Source organism: Enhydra lutris, unplaced genomic scaffold (assembly GCF_002288905.1).
Source record: "Enhydra lutris kenyoni isolate GAN:26980312 unplaced genomic scaffold, ASM228890v2 scaffoldscaffold26, whole genome shotgun sequence".
NCBI classification, from domain to species: Eukaryota; Metazoa; Chordata; class Mammalia; order Carnivora; family Mustelidae; genus Enhydra; species Enhydra lutris.
Genome location: NW_019154110.1, coordinates 21,440,298 through 21,459,111, shown reverse-complemented (window position 1 = coordinate 21,459,111; position 18,814 = coordinate 21,440,298). Strand labels below are relative to the sequence as shown.

General features: G+C 47.2%; 1 protein-coding gene across 6 annotated transcripts in view; it reads left to right on the top strand.

Moving 5' to 3' along the window:
- The window catches only part of LOC111151498 (acyl-CoA synthetase family member 2), a 34,987-nt gene that overhangs the window by 5,345 nt on the left and 10,828 nt on the right, over window positions 1–18,814 (top strand). For 2 of the 6 annotated variants that reach the window (XM_022509520.1, XM_022509516.1), the window contains 5 exons: window positions 16,709–16,904; window positions 17,275–17,403; window positions 17,653–17,706; window positions 18,014–18,132; window positions 18,249–18,414. In XM_022509520.1, coding sequence (XP_022365228.1) covers window positions 17,335–17,403; window positions 17,653–17,706; window positions 18,014–18,132; window positions 18,249–18,414 — 408 coding nt within the window. In that variant the 5' untranslated portion in view covers window positions 16,709–16,904; window positions 17,275–17,334. Of the gene's footprint in view, window positions 1–14,060; window positions 14,097–16,708; window positions 16,905–17,274; window positions 17,404–17,652; window positions 17,707–18,013; window positions 18,133–18,248; window positions 18,415–18,814 lie in introns of those variants that run through there. The other 4 variants (XM_022509521.1, XM_022509517.1, XM_022509518.1 and 1 more) reach the window with 4 other exon arrangements.

Genomic DNA, 18,814 nt, shown 5'->3' with positions numbered 1-18,814 from the left:
TCATAATGTTGAGCGAACTAAAGTACAGGATGTAATTTCATTCTTTGAATAGGACTTGCTGGGAGCATGTCCTAATAAATGACAGGTACCAATAATTCTGCCACTTGTCTCTCCCTTCAAAAATAAACAAGCTCTGTCTCCAGCTTACCGATCCTGTTTTATGAACCCTGTCGGTGCTGTTGGTCCGTGTTTCTCCCTGTAGGAATCAGATGACAGGGGAGCAAGGTCCACACCTATACTTTCTAATTCCGAATGGCTTTAGGCAATTCACTCAATCTCTCTGTCCCTTGGCTAGTTGGTAAAATAGCCACTTAGACAAGAAACACTCTACATTTCTGTAGACATTCCGTGATTCCTAAGGAGGCTGGGCTTTGAGCCCGATCCCCTAATTCAGGAGCACTGCGGTTGAAGTATGAAGCCTTCCCACTCACGTGAAGTCTTGCTTGTGTAGAACCCTAATGAATTCCTTGCAACCTCCTGACACTCTTTGGTTCTCTCTAGTTCTCCAGGGGAACAAAAAACATTGAGGGTTTTGTCTCTAGAAAGCTAAGGTCAGAAGCTAACCTCCTCTGTACCTTCGTGATCCCATTAAGGAGCAAGTGTTCTGAGTCAGCCCAAATCCTTTCCCCGGGGGCTCCGTAAAAGTAACCCAAGGGAAGACCCACAGCGTCAATGCCTTGCAACCCCCAAGAACTTCAGGCTTTCAGAAATAGCTTCCTGAGTTTGCTAGACTCGAATAATAATTTCCAATGCTTCGTTGTAGGATGACTTGCTCATCTCTTTACTGTAGCTCGTATCACTCTACAGTTCTTTGTAGTCCCTTGTAGGCTATCGGCTCCTTCAGGAAGGTTATGTTGGGTGATAAAAAGATCATGGGACTGGGACACCTGGGTGGCTCAATGGTTTAAAGCCTCTGCCTTCGGCTCAGGTCATGATTCCAGCATCCTGGGATGGAGCCCCACATCAGGCTCTCTGCTCGGCGGGGAGCCTTCTTCCCTTCCTCTCTCTCTGCCTGCCTCTCTGCCTACTTGTGATCTCTCTCTGTCAAGTAAATAAATAAAATATTTTTAAAAAAAGATCATGGGACTTTATGACATAATCACAATGCATGAATCTTAAGAGTACAGTTTGGTGCATTTTAACACAACTGTGTACTCAACACCCCAAGAGCTAGAACCCAGCCTTCACTCTAAAGCAGTGTTCTTCATTGGGGAGGGTATGTGCTATGATGAGTGCTGTGAAGTGTGTAAACCTGGCAATTCACAGACCTGTACCCCTGGGGCTTATAATACATTATATGTTAATTAAAATAAATTAAAAAAAAATAAAGCAGTGTTATTCAATAGAGACATACCATGAGCCACACATGCAATTGTAAGTTTTCTAGTAGCCATATTAAGAAGGTAATAAGAAATAGGTGACATTAGTTTTAATGACACATTTTCTTTGACTTAGTATAGTCAAAATATCATTTTAGCGTATGACCAATCTTTTAAAAATTACCAGCTGAAGTGTTTTACATTCTTTTTTTTTTTTTAATAAAGTCTTCCAAACCGGGTGTGTATTTAACACTCACAGAAAACCTTCGTGCAGACTAGCAACATTTCAAGTGCTCCATAACCACATGTGACTAGCGGTTATCCTATAGACAGCACAGGTCTAGAAATTTCTCTCATACCCGTTTCCAGTCAATGCCCTTCCCTAACCAGAGGCTACCACTGTGATTTTGACTTCTGATCTCCATAGGTTAATTTTGCCGATCCTTGAATCTTAGAGTATATGCTTTTGTGTCTAGCTTCTTTTGCTCAAAAACCAAGGGGTGTCTTGGGGAGGATGGACCCATTAACCTTGACAAAAATTCGTGAGAGTGTGTGTATTATGCATTGAGCCGTTTAGCTTTCCTTGATAACTCTGGGGGAAAGGACATGATCTCACCTGCCCAACATTTTACTTCTTGGGTGTGATGACAGAAAGGCATATTGAGAAGTGGGGCCCCAGATGCGTCAAGGGTTAACAGTCCCCAATATTATATAATCTAAGGACCTTTTTTTAAGTTAACCTTTTTATTTAGAGATAAGTCAAAATTCACATGCAGTTGTAAGAAATAATGCAAACAGAAACACCTGGGTGGCTCAGTGGGTTAAGCCTCTGCCTTTGGTTCAGGTCATGATCTCAAGGTTCTGGGATAGAGCCCCACATCGGGCTCTCTGCTCAGCAGGAAGCCTGCTTCCCCCTCTCTCTCTGCCTGCCTCTCTGCCTACTTGTGATCTCTCCCTCTCTGTCAAATAAATAAATAAAATCTTAAAAAAAAAAAAAGAAAGAAAGAAAGAACACAAACAGATCCCATATGCCCTTTATCTGGTTTCCCTGAATGGTAACCTCTTGCAAAATTAGTACAGTATCACAAGGGTACTTCAATTTTCTCTTTCATGACGACACTTAATTCTTTCTCACCTCCAGGCCTTGCTTAACCTTTAGCAATCTTCCATGATTTTGAAATTTCAAGATATGGTGTAGACAGAATCATATTGTATGGTATGTTTTGCAATTGGTTTTTTTGTTCTGAGGAATTCTCTGGAAATTCATCCAGGTTTCTGTGCATGTCAATAGTTCCTTTCTTATTATTACTAACTAGTATTCTTTGTTACGGATGTGCAGTTGGCTTACCCATTCGTTCATTGGAAGATACTTGGATTGTTTCCAATGTCTTCATATAAGGCTGCTATAAGCATTTGTGTACAGATTTTTGTGTGAACATAAGCCTTCATTTCCCTGGGAACAGAATTCTTTATTTGGGATCATGGCCCCCAATGTGTAATTGCCGGCTCATATGGTAGTTGCCTATTTCGCTTTTAAAAGAAACTGCCTGTTTTCCAGGATGACTGAACCATTTTATGATCCCACCAACAATGCGTGAGTCATCAGCATTCTCACCATTGTCTATTTTTTATTTTCGCCATTCTGATAGGTATGTAGTAATACTGTGGTTTTCATATGAATTACCCTAATGTTGAATGATGTTGACTATCTTTCCATAGGCTTATTTGCCATCTTTGATGAAATGTATCTTCATGTCTTTTACCCATTTTGTAGTTGGATTCTTTGGGGTTTTTAACTGTTGAGTTTACAGAGTTCTTTATGTATTCTAAGGACTAGTCCTCTGTCAGATACGTGGTTTGCAAATATTTTCTCCCATTCTGTGCCTTGTCTTTTTACCCTCTTAAGAGGATTGTACAGAGCAAAAAGTTTTCATTTTTACAAGGCCTGGTTACCAATTTTACAGACCACGTTTGTGGTGTCAAGTCTAAAAAATTTTGCCTAGCCCTAGATCCTAAAGATTTTTCTCCCATGTTTTTTTTTTTTTCTCAATATTTTGTAGCTTTGTGTTTTATATGCAAGACTGATCTATTTTTGAGGGTTGTTTCTTTTTCCTAAAAGAGACTTGAATCAAAATTTCTTTTTAAAACATCAGTCATTCTGGGCCATCAATTAAGAAAGTGACCATTCAGTAGTGTTCTAGTTTGGATTTCACTTGTCACTCAGCACCTTCATTTTCTTGGACAATAGCTGTATGTTGTCGCTGGTATAAATGTGTCACCCGTTTCTGCAGGTACCTGAAAATTATAACTTTATTTCAGAACAGACAACTGTTACCTGTTCAAAGTTGTCCTCTCCTGCCCAAGCATGAGCCAACTCTACTCCCATGTCAAGTGCCACTCCCAGGTCAACCAGCAGTCTAGTGTCTTTGTGTAACTTAGGGAGAGGAGAGAACACAGCCCCATGGGGTGTGTATCAGTGAGTGGTCCAGGAGCTGGAAGAATGGTGTGTTGGATAGTGAGGATATGAATCTTGGTGTGCAAGGAGGATAAAAGAGGAGAACCAGCCTTTCCTTCACCACGAACTTGGCGTTGCACTGGCCTGTGTACCTACAACTGTGTCTCATAGACGGAATGTGTTGACTGAGGACAGAGGCTTGCTGTGAGTACAGCACATGAACTTCAGAGACAGACTGGGTTTTCTCATCATGTAAATGTTGGTCTTGCCCTGGCCTTTCATATGATGGGACCAGTGCATCTCCCTCTGTCCATGCCCGGAAGATGTTCCATCTTTTGAATGTTTTAGGTGCCCTTCTTGGGAGTTCACCAATCCTCTTGTATTTTCCTTCATGAATATTTCATATGGAAGAGAAAATTAACCATAATCACATGACAAAAAAATGAACACCAAAGGACCTATCACCCCAAATGAACATAGAGCCATACTTGTTACAGAAAATTGTGCATAAAAGAACTAAAACATGGATCAAATTCAAGTCCCTTTTATAGCCATCCTGTAACCCACCTCTTCACCGAGAGCCAGTGGCATAGATTGAATGCATGTTGTGTCTGAGTGCATTTTTTTGTTTTTCATATGTCTCCGTTCCATAAACAGTATATTCTATCATTTGGAAGGCACCTCAAATCACACCAAGCAAGTAATAAGTGCTTCTGGTTTTCCAATTTTTGTTTTCATAAACAATACTTGGGCTTTCATAATCTCAGCACAAGTTGTACGAGAATGCCCTTCCCTTTTTCTCTCAACAGTGTGTTTTAAAGATCTATTTACACGGACACTGTAGATCTGGATTATTCCTGCTCCATTATATAACTGTGTCTCCAGCAGCACAATTTAACCCAACACAATTGGTGGGTTAAAGGGTTGAAGTTCCAGCTTTTCTGGAAATTGCCCTGAAGAGGATGTGCTGCTGTGACCTCCAGTAGCAACCCAGAGTCCCATGTCCAAAAGTCCTCACAAATGCTTAGTGTCACTGAATGAACACAGGAACTTTTTGTTCCTCTGGTAGGGGCCAAAATGTATCTCACTGTGGGCTGAATGGACATTTCCCTGATTAGCCGTGAGACTGGGCTCTTCTGAAATGTCTTCTGTGAATTTTCTGTTCATATTCTTTGCCTGTTTATTATGTTAGATTACTTGTCCTTATTGATTCATAAGTTTGTTTGCTTTAAATACAAGCTGAATACTAATCCCTGGTCTCTTACGTATAAGATGAAATTTTAAACCCGGACAGCTGCTTGTCTTTTAGCTTTGTGGATGATTTATGTTTTTCTTAGGGCCCCGGGGACCAGCCTGGCATCAAATGCTTGTAGAGGGGGGAAGGGCAGAGGCCAGTCCATGACTTGGAACAAAAATAGGCTATTGCTTTCAATTTCGTTTCTAAAGCCTTCTTGCTGGTAGCTAACATGGCACCTTGCCCAGGGGAGCAGTGGTCTGCCTCAGCATGGGGTGTGTTCCCACAGTCCCCAGGAGCCCTCAAATCTAGTTACCCTCCCTGCTTCGGGGCTTCTGAAAGGATTAAGAGCTTTGCCCAGGGTAATCTGGGTCATTCCAGCACCCAGCAAGGGCAGGATTCACCTTTGAGCCTCTTGTTCCGGTGCCAAGCACCTCCTTCCAGCAGGTAATATGTAACAGGAGGTGGAAGAGTTTCTTCCCCCAAGGAGACCCTGCAGACATGTTTGCCTAGGTGGCCTGATTGAGCCTGCCTCCCTTGACTCCTCTGGGGCCCAGTTCTACCCCCATCGGGACTGTGTGATCCTTGGCACCCATGGTTGCCTCTGGCCTGGACTTTAGTTGCCAACCCTAGAATGTCCAGAATGCCATGGGAGCTCCCCAAACCAGCCAGCTCCTCTATTCTGTCTAGATCCCCCTGCAAAGCCAGGCTGGACCAGGCAGGACCAACGCTGGGGCACAAGACTTTCCAGCCTGGTGACATCAGGAAACGGGCTAGGCAGTTATGGGGTCCACAGGTGGTTGGCACCAGGATGAGGGAACTAGAACATGAGAACGGGACAGTGAGATCAGAGGCTGTGAAGGCAAATCAGTTTCCACAAGTAAATCTCAGAAAAGGACCAGCGTATGCTGGAGGTCTGGGGGGTGGGGGTTTAGTGGGGCTATTTCTCCAGGCACCTGTGGCACTTAGAGGGCCCCCTGGTTTGCGGCTCCAGACCCCATAGGGCCTCCGGGAGAGGTTGTGGAAGGGCTGCAGTTTAAAGAGAAACACACGCAGAAAGGGGTCCAGGGGTGACCCCCACCAGATGTGGAACCATAAGGAAATAAACCTCTTGCTTCTTCATTCATAAAAAATGAAGAGGGGCGCCCAGTTGGCTCAATCGGTTGGGTATTTCCCATCGGCTCAGGTCCTGATCCCAGGGTCCTGGGATCAAGCCCCGAATGGGGCTTCTTCCTCAGTGGGGAGCCTGCTTCTCCCTCTCCGTCTGCCTGCCTCTTCCCCAGCTTGTGCCCTCGCGCTCTCTCTCTCTCTCTCTCTGTCAAATAAATAAATAAAATCTTAAAAAATAAATACATAAATAAAATTTAAAAAGAACAATCCTTGTATAGATGATCCAAGACCGATGATCATAGAACACACACGTACATGGAAGCTCTCTTTAAGCCGTGAGATTCGCTTTGTATATTCTGGAAGCCTTGGGAAGTCCGGGGTTTGAATCCCAGCTTGGCTACTTATTGGCATTTCTTTGAGCTTCATTCCCAAATGAAGGTGGGTGTGTATCTTGGTCAGGGAGTGGCTATGAAGATCACAAGAGATCCTAAGAATGGAGTCTTTAGGAGAGAACTGGCATGAGGACGCATCGATAAATGTCAATTCTCATTATTCTGAAATGCGCTGTTTCACCTAAAATGTATTAGACATTTTCCATCTCGTTAAATACAGAGAGTGTCTTCATTTTTTTTAATGGCATAGGGTTCTTTTGTACAGATGCTCTGTATTTACTTATCTAATCCCTTACTTAAAAAATAAAGTGTTTTTTCTCAATTCTTTGCTAAGTAGCAATTAACATCCTTATTCATACCTTGAGGCATTCATGTGTTTTATTCGTTGTTTGTTTTTTAGGATAGCATGACTGGCCGAAGGATTTGCGTATTCAAATGTTGACAGATATTACTAAATCAGAAGGGATCCAGATTTGAGGGTTCTGAAGCTAGTATAATTTGAGCTGCCGTCTTTATTAAAAAAAAAAGACAAAATTACAAAACTCAAATTTAATGCAAAGTGGATATTAATGTGAGAAAACAGTTTGCCACACATGAATTGCTGGGACTTTGAAGATTCAGGCCCTTTTCTATTGAGATTTCTTTCCGCAGTTTGGCAGAAATGCTGACATATCAATGCTTCTTGGTTTGCCATTAACCTCCCTTTTTAATTCCCAGGAAGTCCCAGCTCGAGGTGGTAGGGGAGGGGTCCCCTGGAACATAAGGAGTATTACAACTTCTGTCCTCACTGCCCTTTAAAAATCTTTTGCTGGGGCACCTTGGGTGGCGCAGTCGTTAAGCATCTGCCTTCGGCTCAGGTAGTGATCCGAGGGTCCTGGGATCCAGCCCCGCGTCAGGTTCCCTGCTCAGTGGGAAGCCTGCTTCTCCCTCTCCCACTCCCCCTGCTGTGTTCCCTCTCTTGCTGTCTCTCTCTGTCAAATAAATAAATAAATAAAATCTTTTAAAAAATAAAATAAAAATATTGTGCCAGTTTTACACCCTGGCCCATTTCTTCACATCCTTGCCAACATTCTGTATTATCAATCGTTCTGGTTTTTGTGTCGAGATTAACAGTCATGTTACTGATCTTCTCTAGTTAGGGAGCTTTTGTTGGCAATACTGAGGACAGTGCTATAATCCGTGGGCTCTGTGCTGAGTACCTCCGCTTCTTATCCCGGGATAAGCTCGCAGACTGGCTGCTCGGAGCCAAGGACACCACAGACTGGCCCCTGCGGCGGAGACCGCCTTTCATTTAGCTGAAACTGCTCTGCAGGACGGCCTCGCTGTCCTCTTTGACAAGAATACCTGTCATGGAATTTTGAAATGAGACTCAGGCTCCTCTGGAAAGACAGCAGTCTCTGGTTTGGGCAGAGGATTGGTGATTTGTTCTATTTTGCCCTGTAATGACTTCTCATTTATTCAGAATCAGACAGAATTCTGAATTACTTTCAATATACACGTGATTTTGGAATAACAGCTTTTGGGGCCCGGTGGTATAATAATCCAGATGAATGACCAAAATGATTGAATTTAGAATACCAGCTGCTGAAGTGGCAAAGAGTAGGTCTCTCCCTCCCTCCCCACCCTTTCTCTCCCTGCAAATACACACACGCAGTACACACACCACACACACAGGCACCACACACACACACCACCACACACCAGACATACACACACACCAAACACACAAACCACACACCACATACACATGCACATACACCACACACACAGGCATCACACACATATACCACAACACCAGACACACACACCACACACCAGACACACACAGACACACACCAAACACACATACCACACACCACACAAAAACATGCACATACACCACACACACAGGCACCACACACATACATCACACACCAGACACACACACCACACACCAAACACATATACCACACACACATGCACACACACCACACACAAGCACCACATGCACACACAAGCACACACACCACACACAAGCACCACATGCGAGATACACACAGCACACAAACACAGACACCAGACACACCATACCACACATACACCACACACCACACACATGCCACACCACACCACACATACCACACCACTCACACCACACCCACACACACACACACCACATATATGCACCAGACACACACACCACACACCCAAGCACCATACACACACCACACACTAGACACACACATACCACACATCCCACAGTATTTTGCCACCCCTTGAAAATAAGTTGCAGACATTACAATATCAATATTTTCCACTTTTGTTGATCTCTTTGGAAACAAATGCCTCATAGTTGTTCTTCTCTGATTTGTGAAGGGGACATCTTTCCCGATGCTTACCTGCCACACGTCGTCCTTCTTCCTTGAGTGTGTGGCAGGTCTGTGTTTCACTTGTCAGTGCCACTCGGTCTGTTTTTGTGGAAAGTTCTCTCTGATCGAATGATGGGGCCCTGTTAATTAACTTGTACTGCAGTGTCTTGAACATTTGCTTAACCTCGCCCTCAATTTTCTCCACTTGTAAGACAAGGACAAAAGTGCTGGGGAGGATTTCCCTGAGGAAACAGGCAGGAGAGCCTTGCAAGGTGGAGTGTTGCTGTGCTCTTTCTGCCTTCAGGTCACATACCCTGTGGGACATTTACCTGGCACTGCCCTTCCCCACTGACAGTGCCCATCTTTTTCATAAATCAGAATCACCACACTCCTGACCTGTCTTAAAAATCTCTACAGAGGGGCGCCTGGGTGGCTCAGTGGGTTAAACCCTCTGCCTTTGGCTCAGGTCATGATCTCAGGGTCCTGGGATCGAGCCCCGCATGGGGCTCTCTGCTCAGCAGGGAGCCTGCTTCCCCCCTCTCTCTCTGCCTGCCTCTCTGCCTATTTGTGATCTCTCTCTGTCAAATAAATAAATAAAATCTTAAAAAAAAAATCTCTACAGACATTCCTTTTTTTTTTTTTAAGATTTATTTATTCAGGGGCACCTGGGTGGCTCAGTGGATTAAAGCCTCTGCCTTTGGCTCAGGTCATGACCCTGGGGTCCTGGGATTGAGCCCCACATCGGGCTCTTCACTCAGCAGGGAGCCTGTTTCCCCCTCTCTCTCTGCCTGCCTCTCTGCCAACTTGTGATCTCTGTCAAATAAATAAATAAAATCTTTAATTAAAAAAAAGATTTATTCATTCATTTGAGAGAGACACACACAGAGAGAGCACGAACAGGGAGGAGAGGCAGAGGGAGAGCGAGAAGCAGACTCCCTGCTGAGCTGGCAGCCCAACGTGGAACCCAATCCCACCACCTGGAGGTCATGACCTGAGCTGGAGGCAGAGGTTAACCATCTGAGCCTCCAGGTGCCCCCCATAGACATTCCTAGAAATGACATTATAAAGCAGATGGTTATCCAGTGGTTCTGGTTTCCCTCTGGGGCCATATTCCAATTGGGGGCAACCTTCTGGACCACGGCCTTGCGTCCAGTAAGCCATTCTGAAAAACAAGCAATATGCCATGCGCTGCTCTGTGCTCCTGAATGGGGCGGGGCAGGGGGGCGGGGGGGTGGTGCACATCCCTGTATGAGACAGGTTGGTTGGGCCAATAGTCACAGTGTCCCGTGAATGGCACAGAGGACATACACACTGCTTTCCCATCTGCCAGCGTTCTCAGGAAGGAAAACCCTGCTGCATTCAGAAAGGAGATTCTTTCTTTCTTTGAGTAATTTCTAGAACAGAGATCACCAACAGATGTGTCTGCTAGGCTTGCCCAGCATGAGTTATCAAGGGATGGATGGATTTTGCACGGAAGTGACACAGGCTGTTTTTACTTTTTGTGACAAAGTGGCAAATAGAGGACACAATCTGTCACTGAATGTAGTTTATGAATTATGAGTGAAGCAACACTAGCTTAAGCCGTAGGAGAGTTTTCTTTTAAACTCTGTACTGAAGTACACCATGGGTTTAGCAAAGGGCACATAGGTTAAGTGCTTCCTTGGTGACTTTTTGATAAAATATACACGCCCGTATAACCAGTACCCAGATGGCCACTCTCCTGATCTCCATCACCGCAGATTACTTTTGACTGTTTTGTACGTAGAAATGGAATCCTATGGTATATACCTTTTTCTATCAGGTTCCTTTAACTTTTTTTTTTTTTATGAGTTCCTTTCATGTTGTTGGGTATAGTCATGGTTCATTTGCTGTCGCTATTGTATAACCCTGGTCCTACTGTGGATGGGATGGGTGGTTTCCATATTGGAGATAACACAAAAATCCTCGTACCTGTCTTTTGGTGAGCGCATGTCTGAATTCTGTTGGGTATATGCTTCAGAGTGGAATTATTCACATTGTTTTTTTAAAGTGTCCAATTCAGTAGTTTTTAGTGCAGTCACGGGTATGTGCAAGAATCACCACAGTCAGTTTTAGAACATTTTCCTCACCTCAAAGAGAAACCCCATACCGTTAGCTATCACCTCTGTATCCTCCCTTCCCCTCAGCCCTAAGCAATCATGTAATCTACTTTCTGTCTCTATAGATTTGCCTATCTCAACATTTCATATGCATGCAATTTTACCATATGTGGCTTTCTGTGTCTGGCTTCTTTTGCTTGTAATATCTTCAGGGTTTATCCATGTCGTAGTGGGTATTACTCCTTCATTTCCCTTTCAGGGCCAAATAATATTCCACTGAATGGATCGTCCCTATTTTGTTTATCCATTCATCCATTGCTGGAACCACTAGGTTGTTTTCACCTTTGGCTGTTTTGTGAATAGAATTGCTATGAACATTTATGCACAAGTCTGCATTTGAGCACCTGTTTTCAATTTTGGGGGGCTCAACACCTAGGAGCAGAATTGCTGGGCCATAAACTCTATGTTTAACTTTTTGGAGAAACACCAAACTGGTTTCCACATTGGCTGTGCCATTTTACATTCCCCCTGGTGATACCCAGGGGTTCCAGTTTCTGTACATGCTCACTAGCACTTGCTATTTTGTTTTTGATTTTGGTTTTTGGTTTTTTGGTTTTTTTTATTCTAGCCTTCCAAGTGTGTGTAATCTGGTAGCTCCCCATTCCTTTTGTTTGCATTTCATGTGCTTGTGGACCTTATATCTTCTTTGGAAAAATGTCTATTCAGTGTTTCACTCATTTGTTAATGGGTCGTTATGTGCATTATTTATAATTCACGCATTTGGTGATTCCACTGAGTACCTCTTACATTCCAGGCACTGTGAGTCACTGGGGATAGAACCGTGAACATTTTAGTTGCTAACATTTAGTTGCTAACAATAAAACATCAGAGAATTCTTAAAAAACAAACAAACAAAAAAACCCAAACCCTTGTTTCCTGGCAGCTGATGTACCCCTGAATTCTCAAGTGCCAACTCTCTGAGGGGATCTTTAGGTGGCATTTCATCTCCAGTTCCTGGCTCCCGCGTATTTATATGTTCTACAATACCCAACCCAAGTAGCTGAAAGCTTTGCTAAACATTGAGAGTAGTCTCTCCTTATCCATGGGGGATACGTTCCAGGAGCCCTGGTGGATGCCTAAAACCATAGCTAGTACCGAAGCCTGTATGTACAAAGCTTTTTCCTATCCATACATACTGATGATGAAGTTTAATTATAATTTGGGCACATAAGAAATTAACAATAACAGAATAATTATAACAATATACTATAATAAAAATTAGGTGAATGTGGTCTTTCTCTCTCTCTCAAAATATCTTATTCTCCTATACTCACCCTTCTGTGATGACATGAGACGATAAAATGCCTACGTGATGAGATGAAGTGAGTTAAGGACGTCAACATGTGACATAAAGTGAAACTACTGCTGACCGTCTGACTGTCTGACCGTCTGACCTCATGTCAGAAGGAGGCTCCTCTGCTTAACCGTGGGTAGCTGCAGAAGAGGGGAGGACTCTTGGACTTTAGTTCTTTGAGTTGGGAACCATAGGAACTGCTGGCTCTCTTCCAACTCCATAAGCTTCCCAGCCAAATTGAAATAATGATAATAATAATAACAAACAAAAACCACTTGTCCCCGGGGTGCCTGGGTGGCTCAGTGGGTTAAGCCTCTGCCTTTGGCTCAGGTCATGGTCTCAGGGTCCTGGGATCGAGCCCCACATCGGGCTCTCTGCTCAGTGGGGAGCCTGCTTCCCCCTCTCTCTCTGCCTGCCTCTCTACCTACTTGTGATCTCTGTCTGTTAAATAAATAAAAAATATTAAAAAAAAAAAAAAAGAAAACCGCTTGTCCCCTAAGCTAATCTCTACTGTCTTTTTCAGAGTTAGGTGGAATGTCTGCCACTTTGTTTAAGAACAGAAAAAGCAGTGGCTCCCTCCTTTTGCCCAAGGCCTTTGGGGCATGTTTGAGGAAGGAGGGAAGTAGAATCCACTCTCTTTGCGCTTGGGGTTTCGAAACAATGGGTGGTTCTCACATCAATGAGCAAAGTGCATTCATCCAGGTTTCTTAAGTCCTTTGGACGAGCCACCTGTGTCTGCTTCAGTCCTGCCCTGCTCCAATCCCTGTTTCTTGATGTCAATTAATAAACAGTTGTGGAAAATATAAAATGGAGATTCGACAATCTGGGGGATACGTCCAAAGCCTAGAGAACAGAATTGCCCACGCACTTCTTTCTCCCCGAATTGTGTGGGGGTGACGGGTGGTCCTCGGCTGCAGAACCAGCTACTACCAGCCCAAGCAGACCACTTGGCCTCTTTGCACTCCACTCTCTCTACCTGGAGAATGGGAGTTCATGCTTTCACCTGCCCTTCTTAGGATTTGCCTAGAATATGTCAGAGAAACCCACTCTCACTGTGGCTTCAAGGAGATGGGAGTTTTTTTTCTGGGAGACAGCCGGCCCATGGCAGCACGGTATGCCTTGCTGTCGACATCAGCTCTGCGGTGTCCAAGCTCACCAGGTGGCTCAAGATGGCTGCCATTCTCTTCCTGTCACAGATGATATTCCAGCCAGTGAAGGACAAAGAAAAGATGCCCCTTCCCGGGAAGGAAAGTTGCACATGTACCTCTCTGTAGATCTCCCTGGGCAGACCACCTGTGAGGGAAGCTTGGGAATGCAGTCTGGGGTCCGCATGGCCATGGCCAGTTGAACACCCCAAGGGTGCTTTATTAAGGACAAGGGCCTACTGGGGGCCTCTGTCACAGCACCTATCAGAGCTGCCGTAAAAATAAGGGATGTAACACACGTGACAACTGAAATGGGCTTCTTTTCTGTTTTTTGTTTTGTTTTGTTTAGCAGGGATTAGAGGGGCGGGGAGAGGTTGTACATAAATCAACCTGTTGACTTACCAGCTAGAATTTCCAGGAGGCTAGCGTCTGGTCTGAAATCCATGGTGAATGAGTAGAAACCCAAGTTCCGAACTAAAGAGGACGCCGCCTGGTCACTGTGAGAATAAGAGAAAGCCTGTTGTCAGGCTCTGTTGACAGCAAAGCCATTCAGGTGGCTGAGATCAGCCCTTGGCCGCCTCCTGATCCCGATGCTGGGCTAGGCTAGACCGACTGCCAGGACTTCGAGGGCCCCGGTCATCACTGAATGTGAAAAATGCAGGTATATTAGGATGTTCCAGTTGTAAGCAAATCAAAGCAAATTTATCTTTTTTGCTCATGTCTTAGACTGCACGTATAAGCGAAATCATGCGATGTTTGTCTCTCTGTGTAACTTAACATCATGTCCTCCAGCTTCATCCTCGTTGTTACAAATGGAATTTGGTTTTTCTTTTCCCCCAAAACTGGCTTAAATTTAAAGAGGGAGTGTATTGTCTTTTGGCAGTGAAAAGTCCAGAGGAAGGTAGACATCCCATGCGGCTAGGCCTGGGGATTCAAAGCCTCACGATGAAGTCTGTGGCTGTGTCTTCCTGTCTCTGTCTCTATGTCTCTCTCCCTGCTTAACCCTGTGTTCAGTTTGTCCCTAAGCCAGGTTCTCTCCACGTGCTTGTTCTTACAACCATCGCTTTGGCAAACCCCAAGAAAAAGAGCATGCTTTTTCCCAGTGGGCAAACATGCACGCCCTCGACTACATGTGTGTGAGGTAGGGATTTGGGATACGCAGTCTCTTTTGAGGTGACCACTGAGCGACCATTGGGAATCTGCTCAACAACTCATTAGGTTATCAGCCTGTGGGTGATGGGTGTGGGCCTTTCAGGACGCAGAGTCCTGCTGTCTGGGCTGTTTTCTGCCCCAGCTCATCTGCAGGAACCGCGTGGCCTAGGTGACTCACCATAACCCTTTTAACCCGGTGGGGGCAGCTGGGTGGCTCAGTCAGTTAAGTATCCAACTCTTGAACTCAGCTCTGGTCTTGACCTCGGGGTCATGAGTTCAAGCACCACACTGGGCTCCACCCTAGGCATGGAGCCTACTTAAAAAAAAAAAAAAAGAAAGAGGGACGTCTGGGTAGTTCAGTCAGTTAAATGTCTGCCTTCAGCTCAGGTCATGAACCCAGGGCCCTGGGATCGAGTCCCTCGTTGGGCTCCCTGCTCAGTGGGGAGCCTGCTTCTCCTTCTGCCTCTGCCTGCTATTCCCTCTGCATGTACTCTCTCTGTGTCAGATAAATAAATAAAATCTTTTAAAAAACAAAACAAAACAGAAGGACGCCTGGATGGCTCAGTCAGTTACATGTCCGCCTTCAGCTCAGGTCATGATCCCAGGGTTCTGGGATTGAGCTCAGCATCAGGCTCCTTGCTGAGCAGGAAGCCTGCTTCTCCCTCTGTCTGCTGCTCCCCCTGCCTGTGCTCGTGCTCTCTCTCTGACCACCAAAAAAAAAAAAAAAAAAAAATTAAAAAAACATTTGAAGGAAGAAAAGATTAATTAGGTCATTTAGATAATATCCCCTTTCGGGGCATCTGGGTATCTCAGTGGGTTAAAGCCTCTGCCTTCAGCTCAGGTCATGATCTCAGGGTCCTGGAATCGAGCCCCGAATCAGGCTCCCTGCTCAGCAGGGAGCCTGCTTCCTCCTCTCTCTCTCTGCCTACTTGTGATCTCTGTCAAATAAATAAATAAAATCTTAAAAAAAAAAAAAAAGATAATATCCCCTTTCACCTGAGAATAACCAGCAGATCCAGTCCTTAAACTAGTCATAGGTGGGGAAGCTGAGGCCTAGAGAGGAGAATCCCTGTATCTTTACTTGGATTCCCCAGAGAATGAGGACTGTAGGTGGTTTGTAGTGCTGGGAGGCAGAAGTGAGGGGAAAGAGACTGAAAGAGAAGCAGGCATAGAGCGTGTTATGGAAGTCACAGCCAAGGTGACAAGGGCTTTACCCACTAGGACCTCTGAGAAGGTACAGACACCTCCCAGATCTGTTCAGCTGCAGAAGGGGAGAACTGAAGCCCCCCCCCCCAAAAGACAGAATCCCAAGGAACTGTCCCTGTGGCAGAAACCACAGATGCTCCATGGAGGTGACATGGGACACCGAAGGTGTCTGGCAGGTGCCCATCCCGCCAGCAACATACCTGGGATGAGACCCCAGACACTCCCTGCCACCCCATCTCTGATCCCAGCCTGGTGGTCACCTACTCCCCACCAAGCTACCAGGGGTGTTCCCACTGTGGAACTCCTCCTCATCTTCCTGGTCCAAAGTGGCAGCCAGGCCGAGCAGCCTCCCCACCAGCTTGCCTCGTGGCCCGCCTCCTGGAAGAGGGCAGCAGGCTCCTCTCCCATTTAGGGGGGAACCCCATTTTGCTCCCCTCTGCCCTGCATATCTGGTTCTTCCCAGAAATTCTCCCCCACAAGATCCGGGCAGCCAATCAACAGAAGATACACATGGTCTTTCTGACACAGCAGCTGGAATGGTCACCGCTGTCCCGCAGGCCCCACGCCACACCCTCTCTGATGGGAACAGGGTCTGAGGCCTGTTGTGCTCCTCGCTACCCACCAGCCAAGGCCTCAGCAGGAGCCCGGCCCCTGTCACCCAGAGGGGCCGGTGAGCACAGGGAGGCCCAAGCCCACCATGTGATACTTTTACTTCTGGGGCCTTTTCTGCTTTTGTTTTTTAAAATAATTAATAGTTTAGTTGTTTTTGTTTTTGAGTACAGTTTGAGAGTTATAGAATAACCAAGCCTTTCTCTTGGGCCGGGGGTCCTGGGGAGGGGGGTTCTCTAGCAGCGCCTCCCACGTCCCTGCCTGGAGTCATGGAGCCCATCTCCCCACAACCCTGCCTCCCCACAGCTCCAGAGAGGCGGATGCCACCGTCCCCCTGCCCATTGGAGGCTTCAGTTACGTCCAGGGCTTCACAAACAATAGTCTTCTCCACAAGACTGTGGGGCAGTGCCTGGAAGCCACAGCACAGAGGGTCCCTGACAGAGAGGCCTTGGTCATATCCCAGGAAAACATCAGGTTGACCTTTGCCCAGCTCAAGGAGGAGGTGGGTCCTGGTCTGAACCCCAAAGGTGGGCAGGTACTGGGGGAGGTGGAACTGCAGGGACAGTGGCAGGCTGGGGGGGGGGGGGGGGTGGGGGGGGGGCCGGCAAGGGGGGGGGGGGGGGGGGGCATAGCAGGAGAATGGGGCAGCACTGAGGCAGAAGAGGCCACCTGCCCCTGATGTCCCCTGTACCGCTCCCTCCTGGGATACTTGTGAACTCGGAGTAGCTCCAGGCCCATGGAGGCCTGGGAATCTGCCCATCCCTCATTCTCAGTGGGATCTGAGGGCAATCCCTGGGCCAAGGGCAGAGGTGGGAGTCACAGGCCCCTTCCCGCTCACCCGCCTCTCACCTCTTGTGCTCTGTTTACACCAGGTGGACAAAGCCGCTTCTGGGCTCCTGAGTCTTGGTCTCTGCAAGGGCGACAGGCTGGGCATGTGGGGACCCAACTCCTATGCATGGGTGCTCATGCAGCTGGCCACCGCCCAGGCGGGCATCATTCTGGTGAGCAGGGCCCTGACCAACACAGCTGAATGTGTAGGGGTGCATAATTCAGGGGGACTCCCCGGCTCCTCGGCCCCCAAACCACCAGAAGGTAGGGCTTTCTTCTGAAGCCTACCAAGGAGGCCCTGGAAGTGTAGGGCACTGCCTCTGACTTCATGATGTTTCTGTGCCTCCTAAGGATGGAGGGGCAGGGAGAGGGGCAGGGTTGAGTAAAGATACTGACTGACATCCCCTCACTGTCTCCACCAGGTGTCGGTGAACCCAGCCTATCAGGCTATGGAACTAGAGTATGCCCTCAAGAAGGTAGGACCCTCTCCTTGGGGAGGGGCCTGGCCAGTCCTGCCAGATGGGGTGGGGGGTCAGGGAGGGCCTGCACAGGTGGGGGACCCCCAGAGTCTATCTTTCCTTAGAGGTTGGGAGGAGAGGGTGGTTGGTTAGACTCGAGGCTGGTGTGTGTGTTGAAGGGGGCACATGTGTGTGTCAGGGTGGTGGTGGATGGGTGAGGCGGTGTGTGTGAGAGAGAGATAGAGTAATGGCTAGAACTACTCAGAGCCCCTGCCTGGAGCTCCCCGCTGACTGTGCTGGGGGGGGCACGGCCCCATCCCCACAGGTAGGCTGCAAAGCCCTCGCTTTCCCCAAGCAATTCAAGAGCCAGCAATACTATCAAATCTTGAAGCAGATCTGTCCAGAGTTGGAGAAGGCCGAGCCAGGGGCCTTGAACAGTCAGAGGTAAGGGTGTCCCACATTGAGAAGGGCACATGGTGTGTCCCCCCAGCCCCGGCACTCCTGGGGATGAGGTTCGTGTCTGTCCAGGCTCTGACTCTCGCCACCCTCCCTACTCGCAGGCTCCCAGACCTGACCACGGTCATCTCGGTGGATGACCCTCTGCCGGGGACCCTGCTCCTGAAGGAGGTGGTGGCGGCCGGAGGCAAAGAGTGGCATCGGGCCCAGCTCCAGTACAGCCAGCAGTTCCTGTCTTGCCATGACCCCATCAACATCCTGTTCACCTCGGTAGGGCAGAGACCCCCAGGCCCCGCACGCCGGCTGGCGTGCTCCCCCCTATCCACCCCGGCCGACACTTGCACAAGATAGAAGAGATGGCCGTGGAGGTCCAGAGGGCAGATGCTCTCCTGGGGCCAGCCTTAACTGTCCTCTCTGCCCTGGAAAAGCGTCGGCCACTGGTGTCCTTGTCACGTGCTCCCCTCCCCTCATCTTCTTGTTGTCAGCACTGGGCCAGACGCACTGGGCCACCACAGGCCAGAGCTGATAGATCCGCCCCCCCCATGTAGCTGATGAGGAAACTGAGGCCTGGGGTGGGAATCTGCTGGTGGGCCACAGAGTCCTCTGAGCTGCTCTGTGAGTGGCTTACTCTCCCCATCTCTGCGTCCCAACACCTGGCACTGAGTGGGCG